This window comes from Staurois parvus, unplaced genomic scaffold (genome assembly GCF_062004578.1).
Source record: "Staurois parvus isolate SC_StPar_1 unplaced genomic scaffold, SC_StPar_1.0 ptg001787l, whole genome shotgun sequence".
Classification (NCBI taxonomy): domain Eukaryota; kingdom Metazoa; phylum Chordata; class Amphibia; order Anura; family Ranidae; genus Staurois; species Staurois parvus.
Window position 1 is genome coordinate 775729 of NW_028319583.1, and position 22072 is coordinate 797800.

Sequence of the window (22072 nt, forward strand, 5' to 3'; positions counted from 1 at the left end):
GAAGATGAAACGGCTCATGTTATGGAATCAGTCATCAGATAGAGGAAAGGTTAAATGTGATTCTACAGAGAAGATGCCAGTGATTATCTCCCCTCAGCCACCAGTCATACGGTTTATTGTATTTGTTGTAGCGAAAGCAAATTCTGAACACCAAAACCAGTCATATCGGTCTCTGCACCAGAAGAGCTGACACTCTAATGCCCCTACCAATGTCACACATTATTATTTGGCGCTCTGGCATATATGGTGGTGCTGTGTCAGGCTATGCACAAGATGAGCTTACACTCAGCCCCTACCCACTGTCACACACTATTATTATACATTTATATAGCGCTGACATATGCTAGAGCACTGTACAAAGAACTAGGAACACAATACTTGTAAATCATTCTAGTTAAGGAAATCTCCCCATTGTGGGAGGGGCAGAGACACAAACTACTGGGGGGAAATCTCACCATTGTGGGAGGGGCAGAGACACACACTACTGCAGGAAATCCCACCATTGTGGGAGGGACAGAGACACAAACTACAGGGGGAAAATCTCACCATTGTGGGAGGGGCAGAGACACACACTACTGCAGGAAATCCCACCATTGTGGGAGGGGCAGAAACACAAACCACTGGGGGAAATCTCATCATTGTGGGAGGGGCAGAGACAAACTACTTGGGGAAATCTCACCATTGTGGGAGGGGCAGAGACACACACTACTTCAGGAAATCCCACCATTGTGGGAGGGGCAAAGACAAACTACTTGGGGAAATCTCATAATTGTGGGAGGGGCAGAGACACAAACTATTGGGGGAAATCTCCCCATTGTGGGAGGGGCAGAGATACAAACTACTGGGTGAAATCACACCATTGTGGGAGGGGCAGACACAAACTTCTGGAGGGAAATCTCACCATTGTGGGAGGGGCAGACACACAAACTATTGGGGGAAATCTCCCCATTGTGGGAGGGGCAGAGGCACAGACTACTGCAGGAATTCTCACCATTGTGGGAGGGGCAGAGACAAACTACTGCAAGGAAATACCACCCTTGTGGGAGGGGCAGAGAGACAAACTACTGAGGGGAAATTAGGAAACTGCTGGGTCAACCAAGTATTTTCAAAATGAAAAACCCAATTGGCCTTTAAGAGGTCTATTTATGAAAAGTTTGTTATGTGAATATCTCAAAAATTCACACAGCTCTCAAGAATAATCACCATAACTGTGTAATATTTTTACTTGCTATGAGCGTCAGCTCCATCTAGCGGCCTGAATGTGGTATTGTTCTGAAATACCCCTAACAGGAATATACTACATTATGGCCACTAGATGGAGCTGATGATCATAGGAGGAAAACATAATACACGAATTATGGCGATTGCTCCCAAAAGCTGTGCAAATGTTTGAGACACTTTTTTTTAATAAACCGATCTCCAATTGAATTAGTTGGACTAATAAAAAAATAGCAGCCAGTCAGCTTTCAGTAATAATTTTTGTAGATGGTGTAAGAAAAGAAACGCGTAATGTGATTGGCCGCAGCACTATTTTGACACTTCTTCTTTTTTTTTTTTTGGCAACAGGCGTTGCGCACGCTCTCCCTTCCCTACCTTGAGATCCGGGATGCTGTAGCCCTTTCTCAGCGTGATCTGAAAGACCTCCAAGGAGCTAATGTAGGCTGCCAACCTTGTCAGGCTCTGCTTGCCACTTCCGCCCACTCCGACCAGCAGCGCATTCCCCCGGGGCGACTCCAAGATACGGTTGATTCGGCAGCTACATAGAAACAGAACAAAGATATTAATAAAACTCCTGGCTGAACACGAGCGAGGATGTTGTGTGGGGTCCCGAGCTGGCAGAGAGCTCGAGGCGTGTTTAACATGCAGACGGCGGAGTGACAGGCCACTGAAGCTTGCACTTGTCCGGGATACCGACACTTGGCATCGCTGCCTGCCTCCCGAAGGCCCTTCCCGGAACACTGAAACATTCAATACAAAGACTGCAGGTAGACTGACAAACCAATCTCATTAATAAGAGTTGGCTACATTTGTAGAAGAGACAGTATCAAGGATTTCCTGCCAGAAAGGAACAGAAATGATGGACCGCATGAGCAGCTAAAAAATAATTACTAATAATCATAGCTATTAGAGGTTTTAGTTTTGTCAGTCTGCTGACAGCTAATCTGCCGAGAAGTGCCGAGGAGATCGGCATAGAATGGCATTTGTTGCTTAGAAAGTGCTCTAATCTGGACACCTGCTGTGGCCATTATGAAGGGTTTCCACCATCCCTGTGCTGATTTCCCAGCACTAATCACCTGCTGTGCCCATTATGAGGGGCTCCTACCATCCCTGTGCTAAGTTCCTGGCTCTGCAAACCTGCTGTACCCAATATTCCCTCCCTCTCTTCTGGCGCATTGCCCTCCCCTCTGAAGCACGTGCACATCACCCCCATACTCAAAAAGCCCTCCCTGGACCCCACCGACCCGAACAACCTCAGACCCATCTCCCTGCTGCCATTTACATCCAAACTCCTTGAGCGCTTAGTCTACAACCGCCTAAGCTCTCACCTCAACACCAACAACCTCCTCGACCCCCTACAGTCCGGCTTCCGTCCCCTACACTCCACCGAAACCGCCCTACTCAAACTTACTAACGACCTGCTAACCGCCAAAGCTAATGGCCACTATTCAGTGCTCCTACTCCTTGACCTCTCTGCGGCCTTCGACACAGTCGACCACCCCCTCCTCCTCAAAAAACTACACTCTCTCGGCCTCAGAGACTCCGCTCTCTCCTGGTTCTTGTCCTATCACAACACTCCTTCAGCATTACCTATAACACTACCACCTCCCCCCCACTCCCCCTCTCTGTTGGGGTCCCTCAAGGCTCTGTCCTTGGGCCCCTTCTCTTCTCCATCTACACCTCCTCCCTTGGCCAACTCATACACTCTCACGGTTTCAACTACTATGCCGACGACACACAAATCTATCTCTCAACCCCCCACCTCACCCCCTCGGTCTCCGCCCAAATCACACACCTGCTGAGCGACATATCAGACTGGATGTCACTCCACTTCCTTAAACTGAACCTCTCCAAAACCGAGTTTCTTGTCTTCCCCCCCCCCAGCCCTGACACCACCCCCCATTGACTTCTCCATCACATCCAACAACGCTACCATCAAACCCGCCCCGCAGGCCAGAGTACTTGGTGTCATTCTGGACTCCAACCTATCCTTCCAGCCCCAAGTCCAATCTTTAACAAACTCGTGCAGACTCCACCTCCGCAACATCGCCAAAATCCGCACGTTCCTAACCCCAGAAACCACTAAGCAGCTCATCCACTCCCTCATCATATCACGACTCGACTACTGCAACTCCCTCCTCACTGGCCTGCCTCGCCGCTGGCTATCCCCGCTTCAGTCCATCCTGAATACGGCTGCCAGACTCATTCACCTTTCCAACCGCTCCATCTCCGCCACCCCCCTCTGCCAATCCCTCCACTGGCTCCTGATTGCCCAACAGATCAAATTCAAAATCCTAACACTGACGTACAAAGCCGTCCACCATACTGCCCCGAACTACATCACTGACCTAATATCCAAGTACCACCCAACACGCACACTCCGCTCCTCACAAGACCTCCTTCTCTCTAGTTCCCTGGTCTCCTCCTCCCATGCCCGCCTCCAGGGTGTCACCCATCCTCTGGAACTCCCTGCCCCAACCCATCAGATTATCACCTACTCTCCTCTCCTTTAGGCGCACCCTGAAAACCCATCTCTTCAGGGAAGCCTACCCCACCCCCTGCTAACTTGCCGACCTCCTCCACTCTTCCTACCACTCCATCTCCCACAGCTATCTCCTCCTGTGCCACCATCCCCCCCTCCTAGATTGTAAGCTCCAAGGAGCAGGGCCCTCGAACCCCTCGTGTATTGTATTGTATTGTTATTGTACTGTCTCCCATTGTAATGTACAGCGCTGAGCAAACTATTGGCGATATATAAATAATGTATAATAATAATAATAATAATATTATGGGGGGTTCCCACCATTCCTGCACCAAGATCCCATGTCTGTACATCTGCTGTGCCCATTATAAGGGGTTCCCACCATTCCTGACAAAAGGCCCTGAGTTTGTATAACTTCTGTGCCCATTAGGAGGCATTCTCAGCATCCCTGCACTTCACAGGGATGCACACCTTCTGTGTCTATTATGAGGGGTTCCCATCATCCCTGTGTTGATCGCAGGTCTGTACATCTCTGTGCTCATTAAGAGTGGTCCCTATCATCCCTACACTGAGTTCCGAGTCTAAAAACCTGCTATGCCTATTATGAGGGGTTTTCCACCATCCCTGTGCTGAGTTCCTGGGTCTGCACACCTTCAGTGCTCATTATGAGGGGGCTCCCACCATCATTGTGCTAAGTTACTAGGTCTCTGCACTTCCTGTGCCAATTTTGAGGGATCCCACCATTCCTGTGTCAAGTTCCTGGGTCAGTACACATGCTGTGCTCATTATGAGGGGTTCCCACCATTTCTGTGCCAAGTTCCTGGGTCAGTACACCTGCTGTGCTCATTATGAAGGTTTCCCACCATTGCTGCACCGAGTTCTCAGGTCTACACCTGCTGTGCCCATTATAAGGGGTTCCCACCATCCCTGTGCGGAGTTCCCAGGTCTACACCTACTGTGCCCATTATGAGGGGTTCCCACCATCCCTGTGCGGAGTTCCCAGGTCTACACCTGCTGTGCCCATTATAAGGGGTTCCCACCATCCCTGTGCGGAGTTCCCAGGTCTACACCTGCTGTGCCCATTATGAGGGGTTCCCACCATCCCTGTGCTGAGTTCTCAGGTCTACACCTGCTGTGCCCATTATGAGGGGTTCCCACCATCCCTGTGCTGAGTTCTCAGGTCTGTATCCCTGCTGTGTCCATGATGAGGGTTTCCCACTATCTCTGTGCTGAGTTTCTGGCACTGTATGCCTGTTATCCCTGTGCGGAGTTCCTGGGTGTGTACATCTTCTGTGCCCACTATGAGGCGCTCCCACCCTCCCTGCACTGATGTTTCCACTCTGCACACCATCATGAGTCTCCAGGTTTGCACACCTGCTGTGCTCTGCTAAATTTTTTTCAGTACAATTTTTTTTTTAATTATGAGTTTTCATTTCCCCCAAAACTTTGGCAAAATGCATTCCCATCTATATGGCGGCAGTCAATGTCCCCCAAATCACTGAAGAAAAATGTCCGGCTGTTAACCCCTTCCAGTATGGACACTTTCCCCCCCTTCCAGTCCGGACACTTTCACCCCCTTCCAGTCCGGACACTTTCACCCCCTTCCAGTATGGACACTTTCACCCCCTTCCAGTCCGGACACTTTCCCCCCCTTCCAGTCCGGACACTTTCACCCCCTTCCAGTCCGGACACTTTCACCCCCTTCCAGTATGGACACTTTCCCCCCCTTCCAGTCCGGACACTTTCACCCCCTTCCAGTCTGGACACTTTCCCCCCCTTCCAGTCCGGACACTTTCACCCCCTTCCAGTCCGGACACTTTCACCCCCTTCCAGTCCGGACACTTTCACCCCCTTCCAGTCCGGACACTTTCCCCCCCTTCCAGTCCGGACACTTTCCCCCCCTTCCAGTCCGGACACTTTCACCCCCTTCCAGTCCGGACACTTTCCCCCCCTTCCAGTCCGGACACTTTCCCCCCCTTCCAGTCCGGACACTTTCACCCCCTTCCAGTCCGGACACTTTCCCCCCCTTCCAGTATGGACACTGTTACCCCCTTCCAGTCCGGACACTTTCACCCCCTTCCAGTCCAGACACTTTTACCCCCTTCCAGTCCGGACACTTTCCCCCCCTTCCAGTCCGGACACTTTCACCCCCTTCCTGCCCAGGCCAATTTTCAGCTTTCAGCGCTATCACTTTGAATGACAATTGTGCGGTCATGCAACACTGTACCCATATGAAATTTTAGCATTTTTTTGAGACAAATAAAACTTTATTTTGGTGGTATTTATTCACCACTGGGATTTTTTTTTTCAATATATATAAATGAAAAAGTCCAAACATTTTGAAAAAAAGTGTTTTTCTTATAACATTTTGCAAATAAATAATCTTTCTTCATAAATCTTGGCCAAAATATATTCATCTATCTTTTTATTAAAAAAAATAACCCAAATTAGTTTATAACCAAAAATTATAATTTAAAAAAAAAATGTTTTACGTTTTTATTTAATTTTTTTATATTATTTGTTGTTTTTTTTTTTTTTTACATACTGTCACCCTAGCAGTACAGCGTCACCATGGTGACACTGTACTACTTGTGGGGGGTGATGAAGATTTTTTTTTTTTTTTTTACACTGATTGCTTTTACACCCATAAAGGCTGTAAAAGCAATCATTTTTCCACTCTGGCTGTATTCTTGCAGTCATTGAGAAATACTGTGTGAGCTGTGATTGGTCACAGCTTGTCACATGGTACAGGGCTGTTGTACCATGTGTAACGGAACCGGACCCTGACTGCACTAGGGTATTTCCATTAGACTCCCGCATCCCTGTCCGAACACAGATCCATGGACACCACCGCTGACCAAACAAGACGAGACTGCACCAGACTTGTATTAAAACAGGAAATGGACTGCTTTATTTTAACATAGATACAAGATATATACACAAGGCGGGGAAATGCACCCAGTAACAGGAAACACATCAGCAGGCCGTCCCATCAGGGGGAAGGGCTGCTGGAAACATCCCCCACCAAGCCAGTACAAACACATATTTATTTATTTCAGGTACTTGTATACCGCCGTCAATTTATGCAGCGCTTTACATATATATTGTACATTCACATCAGTCCCTAACCCTCAAGGGGCGTACAATCTAAGGTCCCTAACCCTCAAGGGGCGTACAATCTAAGGTCCCTAACCCTCAAGGGGCATACAATCTAAGGTCCCTAACCCTCAAGGGTCGTACAATCTAAGGTCCCTAACCCTCAAGGGGCGTACAATCTAAGGTCCCTAACTACATTCATACATACACATACTAGGGACAATTTAGACAGGAGACAATTAACCTACCAGCATGTCTTTGGAGTGTGGGAGGAAACCGGAATACCCGGAGGAAACCCACGCGGTCACAGGGAGAACATTCAAACTCCAGGCAGGAGGCGCCATGGTCGGGAATCAAACCCATGACCCATTTACTGCAAGGCAGACGTGCTAACCACTAAGCCACTGTGCCGCCCCGTATATCCCATAATAGTTTGCTCCCAAGCAAGACACACAACAGAACAATGGGATGCAGCCGCATGGCAATGAACACCCCCCCCCCACCCCAATATTAGAACATTCCACCCTATACCCCTAACAGGCACAGGGTGACTTACACATAATAGGGATATGGGGAGCTGAGACAGGGGTCTCCCCACCTCTCCAAAGGGGGCTGTGTTCCATGGGCCCCCCACCCAAAGTCACTCCCGTCACACCATGTGACCTCTGTGATCATTCACAAATTTCACACGTAGTAAGCAATGATGTCAGAAGTGACATCTTGCTTACTACTATTCATGTGATCACTGAATGGCCAATCAATCAGTGATCACATGATCGGGACCTCACACAGAGGTCCCGTACAACAATCCGGACACAGCGGGCACTGGATCGCGATGTCGCGCGCTCCCAGGGAGCGCGCACAGTCTGAAAATATGGGTGCCGTTTATGAACGGCAACCCGCTCCTGCACTGCTCCCATCCAGCCGTTTATGTACATTATAAAAAAGGCCAAAAATTTAGTCGGACTACATTGCCACCATGGGCGGACTAACCATTTGGGAACTCGGGCGCTGCCAAAGGGCCCGGGGTCAGTAGAGGGCCCCATGAGATGACCCTGGTACATTTCATAGGCTTTTTTGGGTGTGGTTTGAATGTGAGCAAGGACACAGGGGCCCCATGATCCCCTATTGCCCGGGGGCCCCATGGAGTTGTCCACCCCTGATTGCCACATTGTTATCTGGACACCTTACATATCTGGAATTGAATGAAATAATACGGAAAATAAAAGGCGTCTGCAGAATCTGTGTGTGAGGGAAGTTTGGTGGTAAAGTTCTCCCCGAACACAAATGAGCGGGAGTTGTTCCTCTCCCGATGTACTTTCAGCTTGAGCTGCGTCTTGTTATGTGTAATGAGGCCATCTCTCTCCTCGTACTGCGCCCGGCGAAGCCCCTAACAACTCCTAGGATTGTCTCTATCAGGAGCGATGGCCAATTACACGAGCGCGGAGCCACTGGAGACACATTCAGGTGTCTCCTGATCACAATGAGTGTTCCTGTGACTGCCCGCTCCTCCGCTGGGGAAATCAGGGGCCTTCAATCCTCCGGCCAAAACTGATGACTCTGCGTCCCGTGATGTAGAACGAATGACGCACGACTTATTGCTGCTCCCTTCCTCTCTATTAAACTGCCACTTCTGACAACGCAACCCGATTATATATAAAATAATAAGCTCTATAGAAGCTGAGCGTCGCGGAAAGCCAGACACCGGGAGACGAAGCAACGCGACTACAAAGAAATTGCTGGAAGGGAAAACTCTTTTAGCAAAAGAGTGAAGAGTTACATCATTAGAGGCCGTCCAATGGCCAAGGAGACGCCGGCCGCGAATGAAATGGAGGAAAAGATGGTGGTAGCAAGGGACGGAGCCGCGACTAGACACGTGCAGAATGAAATAAATTGTTTCACTAACTTCGTTTTGGTGCTTTCGTAACGAAATTCATTTAGTTTAATTTCGTTTTTTTACCTAATTCAAATGTTTTCAGTGGATCTGAAGTATTCGAATCAAATTTGAATTAAAAAATATCGAATTGATCTGAATTCATTGCAAAGAATAGCTGGTTATATTCTATTCAAATTTCAGAAAAAAGTTTTATTTTTTTTCTATTTGATTCTATTCTATTCTATTTTTTATTCTATTCTGTTCTGTTATTTCTATTATATTAGTTTCTATTCCTTTATGTTCTATTATATACTTATTTTCTATTCTATTCTTTTAGATTCTATTCCTTTCTTTTCTATTCTGTTATTTTCTATTCCATTCTATTATTTCTTTTCCATTCCTTTCTATTCTGTCCTTTTCTTCCTTCCTTTATTTTCTACTCTATTTTATTCTACTCTATTATTTTCTCTGCTATTCTGTTCTGTTTTACTCTATTCATTTCTATTTTATTTTCTATTCTATTTTGTTTTCTATTTCTTTATTTTCTATTTTACTTTATTCTATTTTTTTCTTTCCTATTCCTTTATTTTCTATTCTGTTCTGTTCTTTTCTATTCCTTTATTTTCTATTCTATTTTATTCTATGTTTACTTTTCCTATTCCTTTATTTTCTATTCTATTTATTTTCCTTTATTTTATTTTCTATTTTATGCTATATTTACTTTTCCTACTCCTTTATTTTCAATTCTTATTTTATTTCCTTATTGTTTTTTCTATTTATTTGATTTTAACTTTTCCTGTTCCTTTATTTTCTATTATTTTTCTATTCCTTTTTTTTCTTTTCTATTTTATTCAATTTTTACTTTTCCTATTCCTTTATTTTCTATTCCTTTACTATCTTTTCTCTTTTATTCAATTTTTACTTTTCCTATTCCTTTATTTTCTATTCCTTTACTATCTTTTCTCTTTTATTCAATTTTTACTTTTCCTATTCCTTTATTTTCTATTCCTTTACTATCTTTTCTCTTTTATTCAATTTTTACTTTTCCTATTCCTTTATTTTCTATCCCTTTATTTTCTTTTCTATTTTATTCAATTTTTACTTTTCCTATTCCTTTATTTTCTATTACTTTTCTATTCCTTTATTTTCTTTTCTATTTTATTAGATTTTTACTTTTCCTATTCCTTTATTTTTTTTTTCTCTTTTATTCTGCTTTTACTTTTCCTATTTCTTTATTTTCTTTCTTTCTTCCTATCTATTTCTATTATCTATATAAAGGAATCATTCCCTCCTTCCTCCTGCTGGTGGTCCCTCTAGTGATATAAAGATCTATATAGAGGCATCAAGACATTCTTCCTTCTGCTAGTGGTCCCTCTAGTGATCACTAAAGATCTATATAGATTCGATGACAACTTTTTAAGAATTCTTGCGTTTAAGAGGTTCTTGTACTTAATTTGAACACATTTACCTTGAGCAGCCAATCAGTATAATTCACATTAGATGATTATTGAAAAAAGCCCAGATACATTTGCACTTCACTCTTTGACAGCCAATTGCATAGACAGGATGTCATAAATGCCCGGACACCACCCCCCATTGATTTCTCCGTCACATCCAACAACGCTACCATCAAACCCGCCCTGCAGGCCAGAGTACTGGGTGTCATTCTGGACTCCAACCTATCCTTTCAGCCCCAAGTCCAATCTTTAACAAACTCGTGCAGACTCCACCTCCGCAACATCGCCAAAATCCGCACGTTCCTAACCCCAGAAACCACTAAACAGCTCATCCACTCCCTCATGATATCACGACTCGACTACTGCAACTCCCTCCTCACTGGCCTGCCTCGCCGCTGGCTATCCCCGCTTCAGTCCATCCTGAATACGGCTGCCAGACTCATTCACCTTTCCAACCGCTCCGTCTCCGCCACCCCCCTCTGCCAATCCCTCCACTGGCTTCCGATTGCGCAACGAATCAAATTCAAAATCCTAACGCTGACGTACAAAGCCGTCCACCATACTGCCCCGAACTACATCACTGACCTAATATCCAAGTACCGCCCAACACGCACACTCCGCTCCTCACAAGACCTCCTTCTCTCTAGTTCCCTGGTCTCCTCCTCCCAAGCCCGCCTCCAGGACTTCTCCAGGGTGTCACCCATCCTCTGGAACTCCCTGCCCCAACCCATCAGATTATCACCTACTCTCCTCTCCTTTAGGCGCACCCTGAAAACCCATCTCTTTAGGGAAGCCTACCCCGCCCCCTGCTAACTTGCCGACCTCCTCCACTCTTCCTACCACTCCATCCCCCACAGCTATCTCCTCCTGTGCCACCATCCCCTCCCTCCTAGATTGTAAGCTCGAAAGAGCAGGGCCCTCGAACCCCTCGTGTATCACATTGTATTGGTATTGTTCTGTCACATGTTCTGTCCCCCTTTGTAATGTACAGCGCTGAGCGAACTATTGGCGCTTTATAAATACTGTATAATAATAATAATAATAATAAATGTACCTTATATGTAGCCGGTAATATTCCCACTATATCATGGCTTTATCTTTTAACTGTTGCTTTTATGATTTAGATACTATTGTTTGAAACTTGATTAATCAAATTACTCACGTCAACCTAAGTATTAGAAGGATCTCCAATCTGGGATTAAACCAGCAGGCAAAACAGGTGGAAATAGGTGGCCACCAGAAGTCAAAGAACCAGAGTTTAGGTTCTGGCAGGTCAGAGTTGGGGCAGCAATAAGTAGGCCATAGAAAGGTGCACAAACGTTTTTGTGTTTTATACTTACATGTGGCACATGGCATCCTCAAACAGAACCAAGTTCATCACAGCATTGACCTCATTGTGACTGTCTAAGGCTTCCACCAAGATCTTGTTCAACGACTGCCAAGACTGGACTGGCATATATTTGGGCTCACCAACTCCATTTGCAAAATGGCAGAACATGTTCAGCATTCTTGCTTGTTCCAGTGTTTCATCTATGTCCTGTAAAGATATAACAAGGAAAGAGTGAGTTCTAGCAAGACCAAGACTCTACACAGGTTGATAACAATTACTAAACTCAAAGATGGCCACAGAAGAGCAAGCCGCTTTTCTCCAATCTGATCTACTAGGGTCACCATAGTCAGACTACTTCAAGCACAATTAGGAACCATCCAGCTTTTGTACAAGGGGTCAGACTGGCTATCATATAAAAGTACCATCTCCATATTTGTAATAACAGGGGATTCTGGGAAAGGGTAGTGTAGAGATTACAGTAACGGTGGTAATCAGCTTTTACTCTTTAGGAGGATAGTCATGTTCCCACACAGCACCAATTTCTCCATGGTGGAAGTGCAGCTGTCTTTCTCAGTGCTGTTTTTGTCCTTTTCCACATTGTTGGCCTTCCATTTTCTCCACCTTCCATCATAAGCCAGGCATACATGCAGGGGCATATCTACCACGAGGCAAACAAAGCGTTTGCCTAGGGCGGAAATTTTTAGGGGGACGGCACCACCCCCTGGAAGAAGGGACCTGTTGAGCAGCGGCGGACAGAGCAATGCAGGATCACCATCAGAGGGGTACCACCGGTACTAATGCAGTGGCCTGGACAGCAGGAGGATCGATGTGGTGGGGCATGGAGGAGGGCAGTTGCAGAGCAATGCTCGTGTACCTCTCCCTCCAGCAGCTGACAAGCCAGGACCAAGGGACAGCCTGGAGCAGGGAGAGAAGAAGTGGCAGAGATGAAAGAGCCGGGAGGAGGTGAGCTGTGTTGTGTTCTGTGGGATCTCTCTCCTGTCGTCCATCCAGCACATTATACACTGACAGATCGTATGAGACTGCACACAGCTCAGTATAGTGGCAGTATAGTGGCAGGTTAGGGTAGTATAGTGGCAGTATAGTGGCAGGTTATGGCAGTATAGTGGCAGGTTAGGGCAGTATAGTGGAAGGTTAGGGCAGTATAGTGGCAGGTTAGGGCGGTATAGTGGAAGGTTAGGGCAGTATAGTGGAAGGTTAGGGCAGTATAGTGGCAGGTTAGAGCAGTATAGTAGCAGTATAGTGGCAGGTTAGGGCAGTATAGTGGAAGGTTAGGGCAGTATAGTGGCAGGTTAGAGCAGTATAGTAGCAGTATAGTGGCAGGTTAGGGCAGTATAGTGGAAGGTTAGGGCAGTATAGTGGCAGGTTAGGGTAGTATAGTGGAAGGTTAGGGTAGTATAGTGGGAGGTTAGGGCAGTATAGTGGAAGGTTAGGGCAGTATAGTGGCAGGTTAGGGTAGTATAGTGGCAGGTTAGAGCAGTATAGTAGCAGTATAGTGGCAGGTTAGGGCAGTATAGTGGCAGGTTAGGGTAGTATAGTGGAAGGTTAGGGCAGTATAGTGGCAGGTTAGGGTAGTATAGTGGCAGGTTAGAGCAGTATAGTAGCAGTATAGTGGCAGGTTAGGGCAGTATAGTGGCAGGTTAGGGTAGTATAGTGGCAGGTTAGAGCAGTATAGTAGCAGTATAATGGCAGGTTAGGGTAGTATAGTGGCAGGTTAGGGTAGTATAGTGGCAGGTTAGAGCAGTATAGTAGTAGTATAGTGGCAGGTTAGGGTAGTATAGTGGCAGGTTAGAGTAGTATAGTGGCAGGTTAGAGCAGTATAGTAGTAGTATAGTGGCAGGTTAGGGCAGTATAGTGGCAGGTTAGGGTAGTATAGTGGCAGGTTAGAGCAGTATAGTAGCAGTATAGTGGCAGGTTAGGGTAGTATAGTGGAAGGTTAGGGTAGTATAGTGGCAGGTTAGAGCAGTATAGTAGTAGTATAGTGGCAGGTTAGGGCAGTATAGTAGTAGTATAGTGGCAGGTTAGGGCAGTATAGTGGCAGGTTAGAGCAGTATAGTAGTAGTATAGTGACAGGTTAGGGTAGTATAGTGGCAGGTTAGGGCAGTATAGTGGCAGGTTAGAGCAGTATAGTAGTAGTATAGTGGCAAGTTAGGGTAGTATAGTGGAAGGTTAGGGTAGTATAGTGGCAGGTTAGGGCAGTATAGTGGCAGGTTAGGGTAGTATAGTGGAAGGTTAGGGCAGTATAGTGGCAGGTTAGGGCAGTATAGTGGCAGGTTAGGGTAGTATAGTGGCAGGTTAGAGCAGTATAGTGGAAGGTTAGGGTAGTATAGTGGAAGGTTAGGGCAGTATAGTGACAGGTTAGGGTAGTATAGTGGAAGATTAGGGCAGTATAGTGGCAGGTTAGAGCAGTATAGTGGAAGGTTAGGGTAGTATAGTGGAAGGTTAGGGCAGTATAGTGGAAGGTTAGGGCAGTATAGTGGCAGGTTAGAGCAGTATAGTGGAAGGTTAGGGTAGTATAGTGGAAGGTTAGGGCAGTATAGTGGCAGGTTAGGGTAGTATAGTGGCAGGTTAGAGCAGTATAGTAGCAGTATAGTGGCAGGTTAGGGCAGTATAGTGGCAGTATAGTGGCAAGTTAGGGTAGTATAGTGGCAGGTTAGAGCAGTATAGTAGCAGTATAGTGGCAGGTTAGGGTAGTATAGTGGCAGGTTAGAGTAGTATAGTGGCAGGTTAGAGCAGTATAGTAGTAGTATAGTGGCAGGTTAGGGTAGTATAGTGGCAGGTTAGAGCAGTATAGTAGCAGTATAGTGGCAGGTTAGGGTAGTATAGTGGCAGGTTAGGGCAGTATAGTAGTAGTATAGTGGCAGGTTAGGGCAGTATAGTGGCAGGTTAGAGCAGTATAGTAGTAGTATAGTGACAGGTTAGGGTAGTATAGTGGCAGGTTAGGGTAGTATAGTGGCAGGTTAGAGCAGTATAGTAGCAGTATAGTGGCAGGTTAGGGTAGTATAGTGGAAGGTTAGGGTAGTATAGTGGCAGGTTAGGGCAGTATAGTGGCAGGTTAGGGTAGTATAGTGGCAGGTTAGGGTAGTATAGTGGAAGGTTAGGGCAGTATAGTGGCAGGTTAGAGCAGTATAGTGGAAGGTTAGGGTAGTATAGTGGAAGGTTAGGGCAGTATAGTGGCAGGTTAGGGTAGTATAGTGGCAGGTTAGAGCAGTATAGTAGCAGTATAGTGGCAGGTTAGGGTAGTATAGTGGAAGGTTAGGGTAGTATAGTGGAAGGTTAGGGTAGTATAGTGGCAGGTTAGGGCAGTATAGTGGCAGGTTAGAGCAGTATAGTAGTAGTATAGTGGCAGGTTAGAGCAGTATAGTAGTAGTATAGTGGCAGGTTAGGGTAGTATAGTGGCAGGTTAGAGCAGTATAGTAGCAGTATAGTGGCAGGTTAGGGTAGTATAGTGGCAGGTTAGGGCAGTATAGTAGTAGTATAGTGGCAGGTTAGGGCAGTATAGTGGCAGGTTAGAGCAGTATAGTAGTAGTATAGTGACAGGTTAGGGTAGTATAGTGGCAGGTTAGGGTAGTATAGTGGCAGGTTAGAGCAGTATAGTAGCAGTATAGTGGCAGGTTAGGGTAGTATAGTGGAAGGTTAGGGTAGTATAGTGGCAGGTTAGGGCAGTATAGTGGCAGGTTAGGGTAGTATAGTGGAAGGTTAGGGCAGTATAGTGGAAGGTTAGGGCAGTATAGTGGCAGGTTAGAGCAGTATAGTGGAAGGTTAGGGTAGTATAGTGGAAGGTTAGGGCAGTATAGTGGCAGGTTAGGGTAGTATAGTGGCAGGTTACAGCAGTATAGTAGCAGTATAGTGGCAGGTTAGGGTAGTATAGTGGCAGGTTAGAGTAGTATAGTGGCAGGTTAGAGCAGTATAGTAGTAGTATAGTGGCAGGTTAGGGTAGTATCGTGGCAGGTTAGAGTAGTATAGTGGCAGGTTAGAGCAGTATAGTAGTAGTATAGTGGCAGGTTAGGGTAGTATAGTGGAAGATTAGGGTAGTATAGTGGCAGGTTAGAGCAGTATAGTAGTAGTATAGTGGCAGGTTAGGGCAGTATAGTGGCAGGTTAGAGCAGTATAGTAGTAGTATAGTGGTAGGTTAGGGTAGTATAGTGGCAGGTTAGGGTAGTATAGTGGCAGGTTAGAGCAGTATAGTGGAAGGTTAGGGTAGTATAGTGGAAGGTTAGGGCAGTATAGTGGCAGGTTAGAGCAGTATAGTGGAAGGTTAGGGTAGTATAGTGGAAGGTTAGGGCAGTATAGTGGCAGGTTAGGGTAGTATAGTGGCAGGTTACAGCAGTATAGTAGCAGTATAGTGGCAGGTTAGGGTAGTATAGTGGCAGGTTAGAGTAGTATAGTGGCAGGTTAGAGCAGTATAGTAGTAGTATAGTGGCAGGTTAGGGTAGTATCGTGGCAGGTTAGAGTAGTATAGTGGCAGGTTAGAGCAGTATAGTAGCAGTATAGTGGCAGGTTAGGGTAGTATAGTGGAAGGTTAGGGTAGTATAGTGGCAGGTTAGGGTAGTATAGTGGCAGGTTAGGGCAGTATAGTAGCAGTATAGTGGAAGGTTAGGGCAGTATAGTAGCAGTATAGTGGAAGGTTAGGGCAGTATAGTGGCAGGTTAGGGTAGTATAGTGGCAGGTTAGGGCTGTATAGTAGCAGTATAGTGGCAGGTTAGGGTAGTATAGTGGCAGGTTAGGGTAGTATAGTGGCAGGTTAGAGCAGTATAGTAGCAGTATAGTGGAAGGTTAGGGCAGTATAGTGGCAGGTTAGGGCAGTATAGTGGCAGGTTAGGGTAGTATAGTGGCAGGTTAGAGCAGTATAGTAGCAGTATAGTGGAAGGTTAGGGTAGTATAGTGGTAGGTTAGGGTAGTATAGTGGAAGGTTAGGGTAGTATAGTGGCAGGTTAGGGCAGTATAGTGGCAGGTTAGGGCAGTATAGTAGCAGGTTAGAGCAGTATAGTAGCAGTATAGTGGCAGGTTAGGGTAGTATAGTGGCAGGTTAGAGCAGTATAGTAGCAGTATAGTGGAAGGTTAGGGTAGTATAGTGGCAGGTTAGGGTAGTATAGTGGTAGGTTAGGGCAGTATAGTGGTAGGTTAGGGTAGTATAGTGGTAGGTTAGGGTAGTATAGTGGTAGGTTAGGGTAGTATAGTGGCAGGTTAGGGCAGTATAGTGGCAGGTTAGGGCAGTATAGTAGCAGTATAGTGGCAGGTTAGGGCAGTATAGTGGCAGGTTAGGGCAGTATAGTAGCAGTATAGTGGCAGGTTAGGGCAGTATAGTGGCAGGTTAGGGTAGTATAGTGGTAGGTTAGGGTAGTATAGTGGCAGGTTAGAGTAGTATAGTGGCAGGTTAGAGTAGTATAGTGGAAGGTTAGGGTAGTATAGTGGAAGGTTAGGGTAGTATAGTGGCAGGTTAGAGTAGTATAGTGGAAGGTTAGGGCAGTACAGTGGAAGGTTAGGGTAGTATAGTGGCAGGTTAGGGTAGTATAGTGGCAGGTTAGGGCAGTATAGTGGTAGGTTAGGGTAGTATAGTGGAAGGTTAGGGCAGTACAGTGGAAGGTTAGGGTAGTATAGTGGCAGGTTAGGGTAGTATAGTGGCAGGTTAGGGCAGTATAGTGGCAGGTTAGGGCAGTATAGTGGAAGGTTAGGGCAGTACAGTGGCAGATTAGTGTAGTATAGTGGCAGTTGAGGGTTGGCTTTGGGGGAGCACAACTAAAATCTGGGGGGGGGGGTAGAGCCCACCACTGTGCCCCCTAGATCCGACTAAGTTTGGCACACCCCTGGCTCAATTTAATTTAGACTTCTGAAGCCAGGTGACCCCTATCTCTGGAAGGGGACCCCTGTTTTTGTGGAGAGCTGTTGTACCTAGGCTATCCAGCTCAAACAAAGATTTCCCACCTACCAGCTAAAGATTTGTATCCCATGCCGTGCTTCTACCTCCACTTGGATATAAAAAAGTAATTACACATCGCCTAGAACTCGCAGACATGGGGAGCTGTGCGCAGCAGTGTCTGAGTTTCGGTGAAGGGGTCAAAGTAACAATTATCATGACTCCTAGACCTGTTCTGTAAATTGCCATGTTGGGACTCCAGTGACTCTCCCTTGTCTGATGTTTATTGGTCTCCACTGCGGCATCTCGATGATCTGGCGGCTCTGCGATCTCTCACCGTTCCATTGTTCTTCCAGGAAGCACACGTCCCCCAATGTCCCCAACCCTTTGTACCGTTATGTACAGAGAGGGACTATGATAAATGGCCATTTCTATATTGCCTGCACAGATGATTCAGCATCCATTGGGAGCGGGAACGCTGTCATCCAACTATGACCCTCCAAATGCCACGACTGTTATATTTATTGACCAACTTCCATGGTATAGGAAACAAGGCAGTTGATATATAAAGCTCCTTCGGTATTCTGGGGAGGATTTGCCAGTTTCAAAGTTAATGCATTCCTGTGCCATGGTATCTGTTATCAGTGCTGGGACAAGACCATGCAGCAGCCAAGGCAAAGACGCCAAAGGCAAAGGCGCCCCATCCCCCGATTCATGATGTGCATAATCGCTGCGGAGCTGCTGATCTATCAGTCAGGTTTGTATTGACCTGGAAGTGCAGTTTTAACACTGGTCACATGCTTGTGTTGATGTTTCGTTAAAAGTTTGCTATTCGCAACAATTTGTGAGGGTGGATTCACAAGAGGTCCAGTAGGACTGTTGGGAGCTATTCCAACACAGTCCCACCACTGTCACTACTCCTGTCAGCCTTATAACGGAAGGAAGGCGCCCCCATTCCTACAGTAAACTATTGCGCCCAGGGCAGCCGCCCCTCCCGCCCACCCTTGGTCCCGGCCCTGTCTGTTATACTTTATATAGGTTTTTTCCTTTAATGATTTATTTTTTAGTTTTCTTTTTCATATATATAGATATCATATATACACACATATACAGTACATACACACACTATATTGCTAAAAGTATTGGTCGGCCGGCCTTTCCACGCACATGAACTATAATGACCCCCCAGTCTTTGTCCGTAGGGTTCAATATTGAGTTGGCCCCGCCCTTTGCAGCTATAACAGCTTCAACTCTTCTGGGAAGGCCGTCCACAAGGTTTAGGAGGGTGTCTATGGGAAGGTTGGACCATTCTTCCAGAAGCACATTTGTCAGGTCAGGCACTGATGTCGGGGGAGGAGGCCTGGCTCGCAGTCTCCGCTCCAATTCATCCCAAAGGTGTTCTATGGGGTTGAGGTCAGGACTCTGTGCAGGACAGTCAAGTTCCTCCACCCCAAACTGGCTCCTCCATGTCTTTATGGACCTCGCTTTGTGCACTGGTGGGCAGTCATGTTGGAACAGGAAGGGGCCATCCCCAAACTCTTCCCACAAAGTTGGGAGCATGAAATTGTCCAAAATGTCTTGGTATGCTGACGCCTTAAGAGTTCCCTTCACTGGAGCTAGGGGGCAAAGCCCAACCCCTGAAGAACAACCCCACACCATAATCCCCCCTCCACCAAACTTTACACTTGGCACAATGCAGTCAGGAAAGTACAGTTCTCATGACAACTGTCAAACCCAGACATGTCCATCGGATTGCCAGACAGAGAAGTGTGATTGGTCACTCCAGAGAACACATCTCCACTGCTCTAGAGTTCAGTGGCGGCGTGCTTTACACCACAGCATCCAACGCTTTGCATTGCACTTGGTGATGGAAGGCTTGGATGCAGCTGCTCGGCCATGGAAACCCATTCCATGAAGCTCTCTACGCACTGTTGTTGGGCTCATCTGAAGGCCACACCAAGTTTGGAGGTCTTTAGCTATTGACTCTGCAGACAGTTGGTGACTTCTGCACACTGTGCTCTTCATGCTGACCCCGCTCTGTCATGTGACGTGGCCTACCACTTGGGGGCTGAGTTGCTGTTGTTCCCAGTTGCTTCCACTTTGTTATAATCCCACTAACAGTTGAGCGTGGAATATTTAGTAGCCAGGAAATGTCACGGATGGACTTATTGCACAGGTGACCACCTATCACGGGACCACGCTTGGAGTCACTGAGCTCCTGAGAGCGACCCATTCTTTCACCAATGTTTGTAGAAGCCGTCTGCATGCCTAGGGGCTTGATTGTATACACCTGTGGCCATGGAGGTGATTGGAACACCTGAATCACATGATTGGGAGGGCTGGCCCAATACTTTGGGTAATATAGTGTAGGAAGGAATGTCTGTGAACATTTTTTCTTTCCTAGAGACACAACAGGATGACAGATGAATTCTCAAAAAGAGAGAAGAGGAGAATAGAGCAAGTGACCTCTATTCAGCCATCCTTAACTTTCAGCCGGGTATCCCAAGAAGCTGACAATTCTTAGGTACCCAATATTTCCATATAGGTGTACTCATGTAGTTGGCTTCGCATTGACCTCCCAGATACCAATCTAGTGTATTACTGATGCATTTCAATGCCTTCTTCTGAGTAAGGTTACCAGATTTTCTATGTGAAATCCAGGGACACCCTACTGACTAGGCCCGCTTTTATCCCCCAGCCCACGAAATAGCCTCCGCCATTTTGGATTGGCGTCTGTGCGGTGCGACTGTTAGGCTGGCGTTTGTCCAGTACAATGTGCATGCTACACCACCGAGCAACTGGGGGCAATGGTTTCTGGGGACAGACACCTTAAAGCGGTGTTAAACCCAAAACCAAAAATGTAATATATTGCAGCTTACCAATCATTAGATGTGGTGACTGCATTCATTTTCTTTTTTAGGCTTTTTCCCATCTGTTTTCCCCTGGTGATCTGGCCAGTAACACACTTCCTGCATTAGAGCGCCCCCACTCTGGATGAAGGAGCACAGCAGCATTGTCAATCTAGGGCAAGGGTGTCAAACTGGCGGCCCTCCAGCTGTTGAAAAACTATAAATCCCATCATGCCTCTGCCTTTGGGAGCCGTGCTTGTAACTGTCAAACTTGCAATGCCTCATGGGAGTTGCAGTTTGGCAACAGCTGGAGGGCCACCAGTTTGACACCCGTGGTCTAGGGGGTGGGGAGTGTTAGATGTACTAGCAGATTTAGATACACTAACAAATTGAAGACAAACTCTAGCTCACACTGCAGTTACACACAAAGCCACAGCAACAGTTTTTTTTTTCTTTTGGGATAAAGGTTTTACATAAATAAATAAAAGCTGATCATTGTGCGCACCCCTGTCAGTGCTAAATGACTTGTCTCAACCGGTACCGGGACAAGTTCATCTAGTGCCCAGGGCAAGGATGCCGAACCATACAGAAAGCGTTTCCCACCCTGTGTCCATTCTTTGCCCCTTTGTTTCTTTGTGCGGCTGCCCCTCCTGCCCACCCCTTGTCCCAGCCATGGTCTCAGCACTAACTGATACGTTTGCAGGAAAACTTGTTCTGCTGAAAAACAACAGACTAAATGGTTTTTCTCAACCAGTACTGGGACAGGTTCATCTAGTGCCCAGGACAAGGATGCCGAACTGTACAGAAAGAGTTTCCCGCCCTGTGTCCATTCTTTGCCCCCTTGTTTCTTTGTGTGGCTGCCCCTCCTGCCCACCCCTTGTCCCGGGCCATGGTCTACAGAACTAACTGATACGTTTGCAAGAGAGCTTGTTCTGCTGAAAAACAACAAACATATCAGTTAGTTCTGAGACCATGGCCGGGTCAAGGGGTGGGCAGGAGGGGCATCCGCACAAAGAAATAAGGGGGCAAAGAATGGACACAGGGTGGGAAACACTTTCTGTACAGTCCGGCATCCTTGTCCTGGGCACTAGATGAACCTGTCCCGGTACTGGTTGAGACAAACCATTTAGTCTGTTGTTTTTCACCAGAACAAGCTCTCCTGCGGACTAAATGGTTTGTCTCAACCAGTACCGGGACAGGTTCATCTAGGGCCCAGGGCAAGGATGCCAAACCATACAGAAAGCGTTTCCCACCCTGTGTCCATTCTTTGCCCCCTTATTTCTTTGTGCGGATGCCCCTCCTGCCCACCCCTTGACCCGGCCATGGTCTCAGCGCTAACTGATACGTTTGTTGTTTTTCAGCAGAACAAGCTCTCCTGCCAACGTATCAGTTAGTTCTGAGACCATGGCCGGGTCAAGGGGTGGGCAGGAGGGGCATCCGCACAAAGAAATAAGAAGGGGGAAAAGAATGGACACAGGGTGGGAAACGCTTTCTGTACAGTTCGGCATCCTTGTCCTGGGCACTAGATGAACCTGTCCCGGTACTGGTTGAGACAAACCATTTAGTCTGTTCTTTTTCAGCAGAACAAGCTCTCCTGCGGACTAAATGGTTTGTCTCAACCAGTACCAGGACAGGTTCATCTAGTGCCCATAACAAGGATGCTGAACCCTGCAGAAAGCATTTCCCGCCCTGTGCCCATTCTTTGCCCTCTTGTTTCTTTGTGTGGCTGCCCCTCCTGCCCACCCCTTGTCCCAGCCATGGTCTCAGCACTAACTGATACGTTTGTTGTGTTTCAGCAGAACAAGCTCTCCTGCAAACGTATCAGTTAGTTCTGAGACCACGCTTTCTGTACAGTTCGGCATCCTTGCCCTGGGCACTAGATGAATCTG

At 46.7% G+C, this 22072-nt stretch overlaps 1 protein-coding gene across 1 annotated transcript in view; it reads right to left on the reverse strand.

Annotated features, from left to right (window-relative positions):
* Positions 1–22072, reverse strand: part of DNAH9 (dynein axonemal heavy chain 9) — a 336995-nt gene that overhangs the window by 143395 nt on the left and 171528 nt on the right. Inside the window, exons 43-44 of the mRNA XM_089663852.1 lie at positions 11470–11666; positions 1594–1756 (exon numbers count right to left, since the gene is read on the reverse strand). Of these exons, the coding sequence (XP_089519978.1) occupies positions 1594–1756; positions 11470–11666 (360 nt within the window). The remainder of the gene's footprint in view (positions 1–1593; positions 1757–11469; positions 11667–22072) is intronic.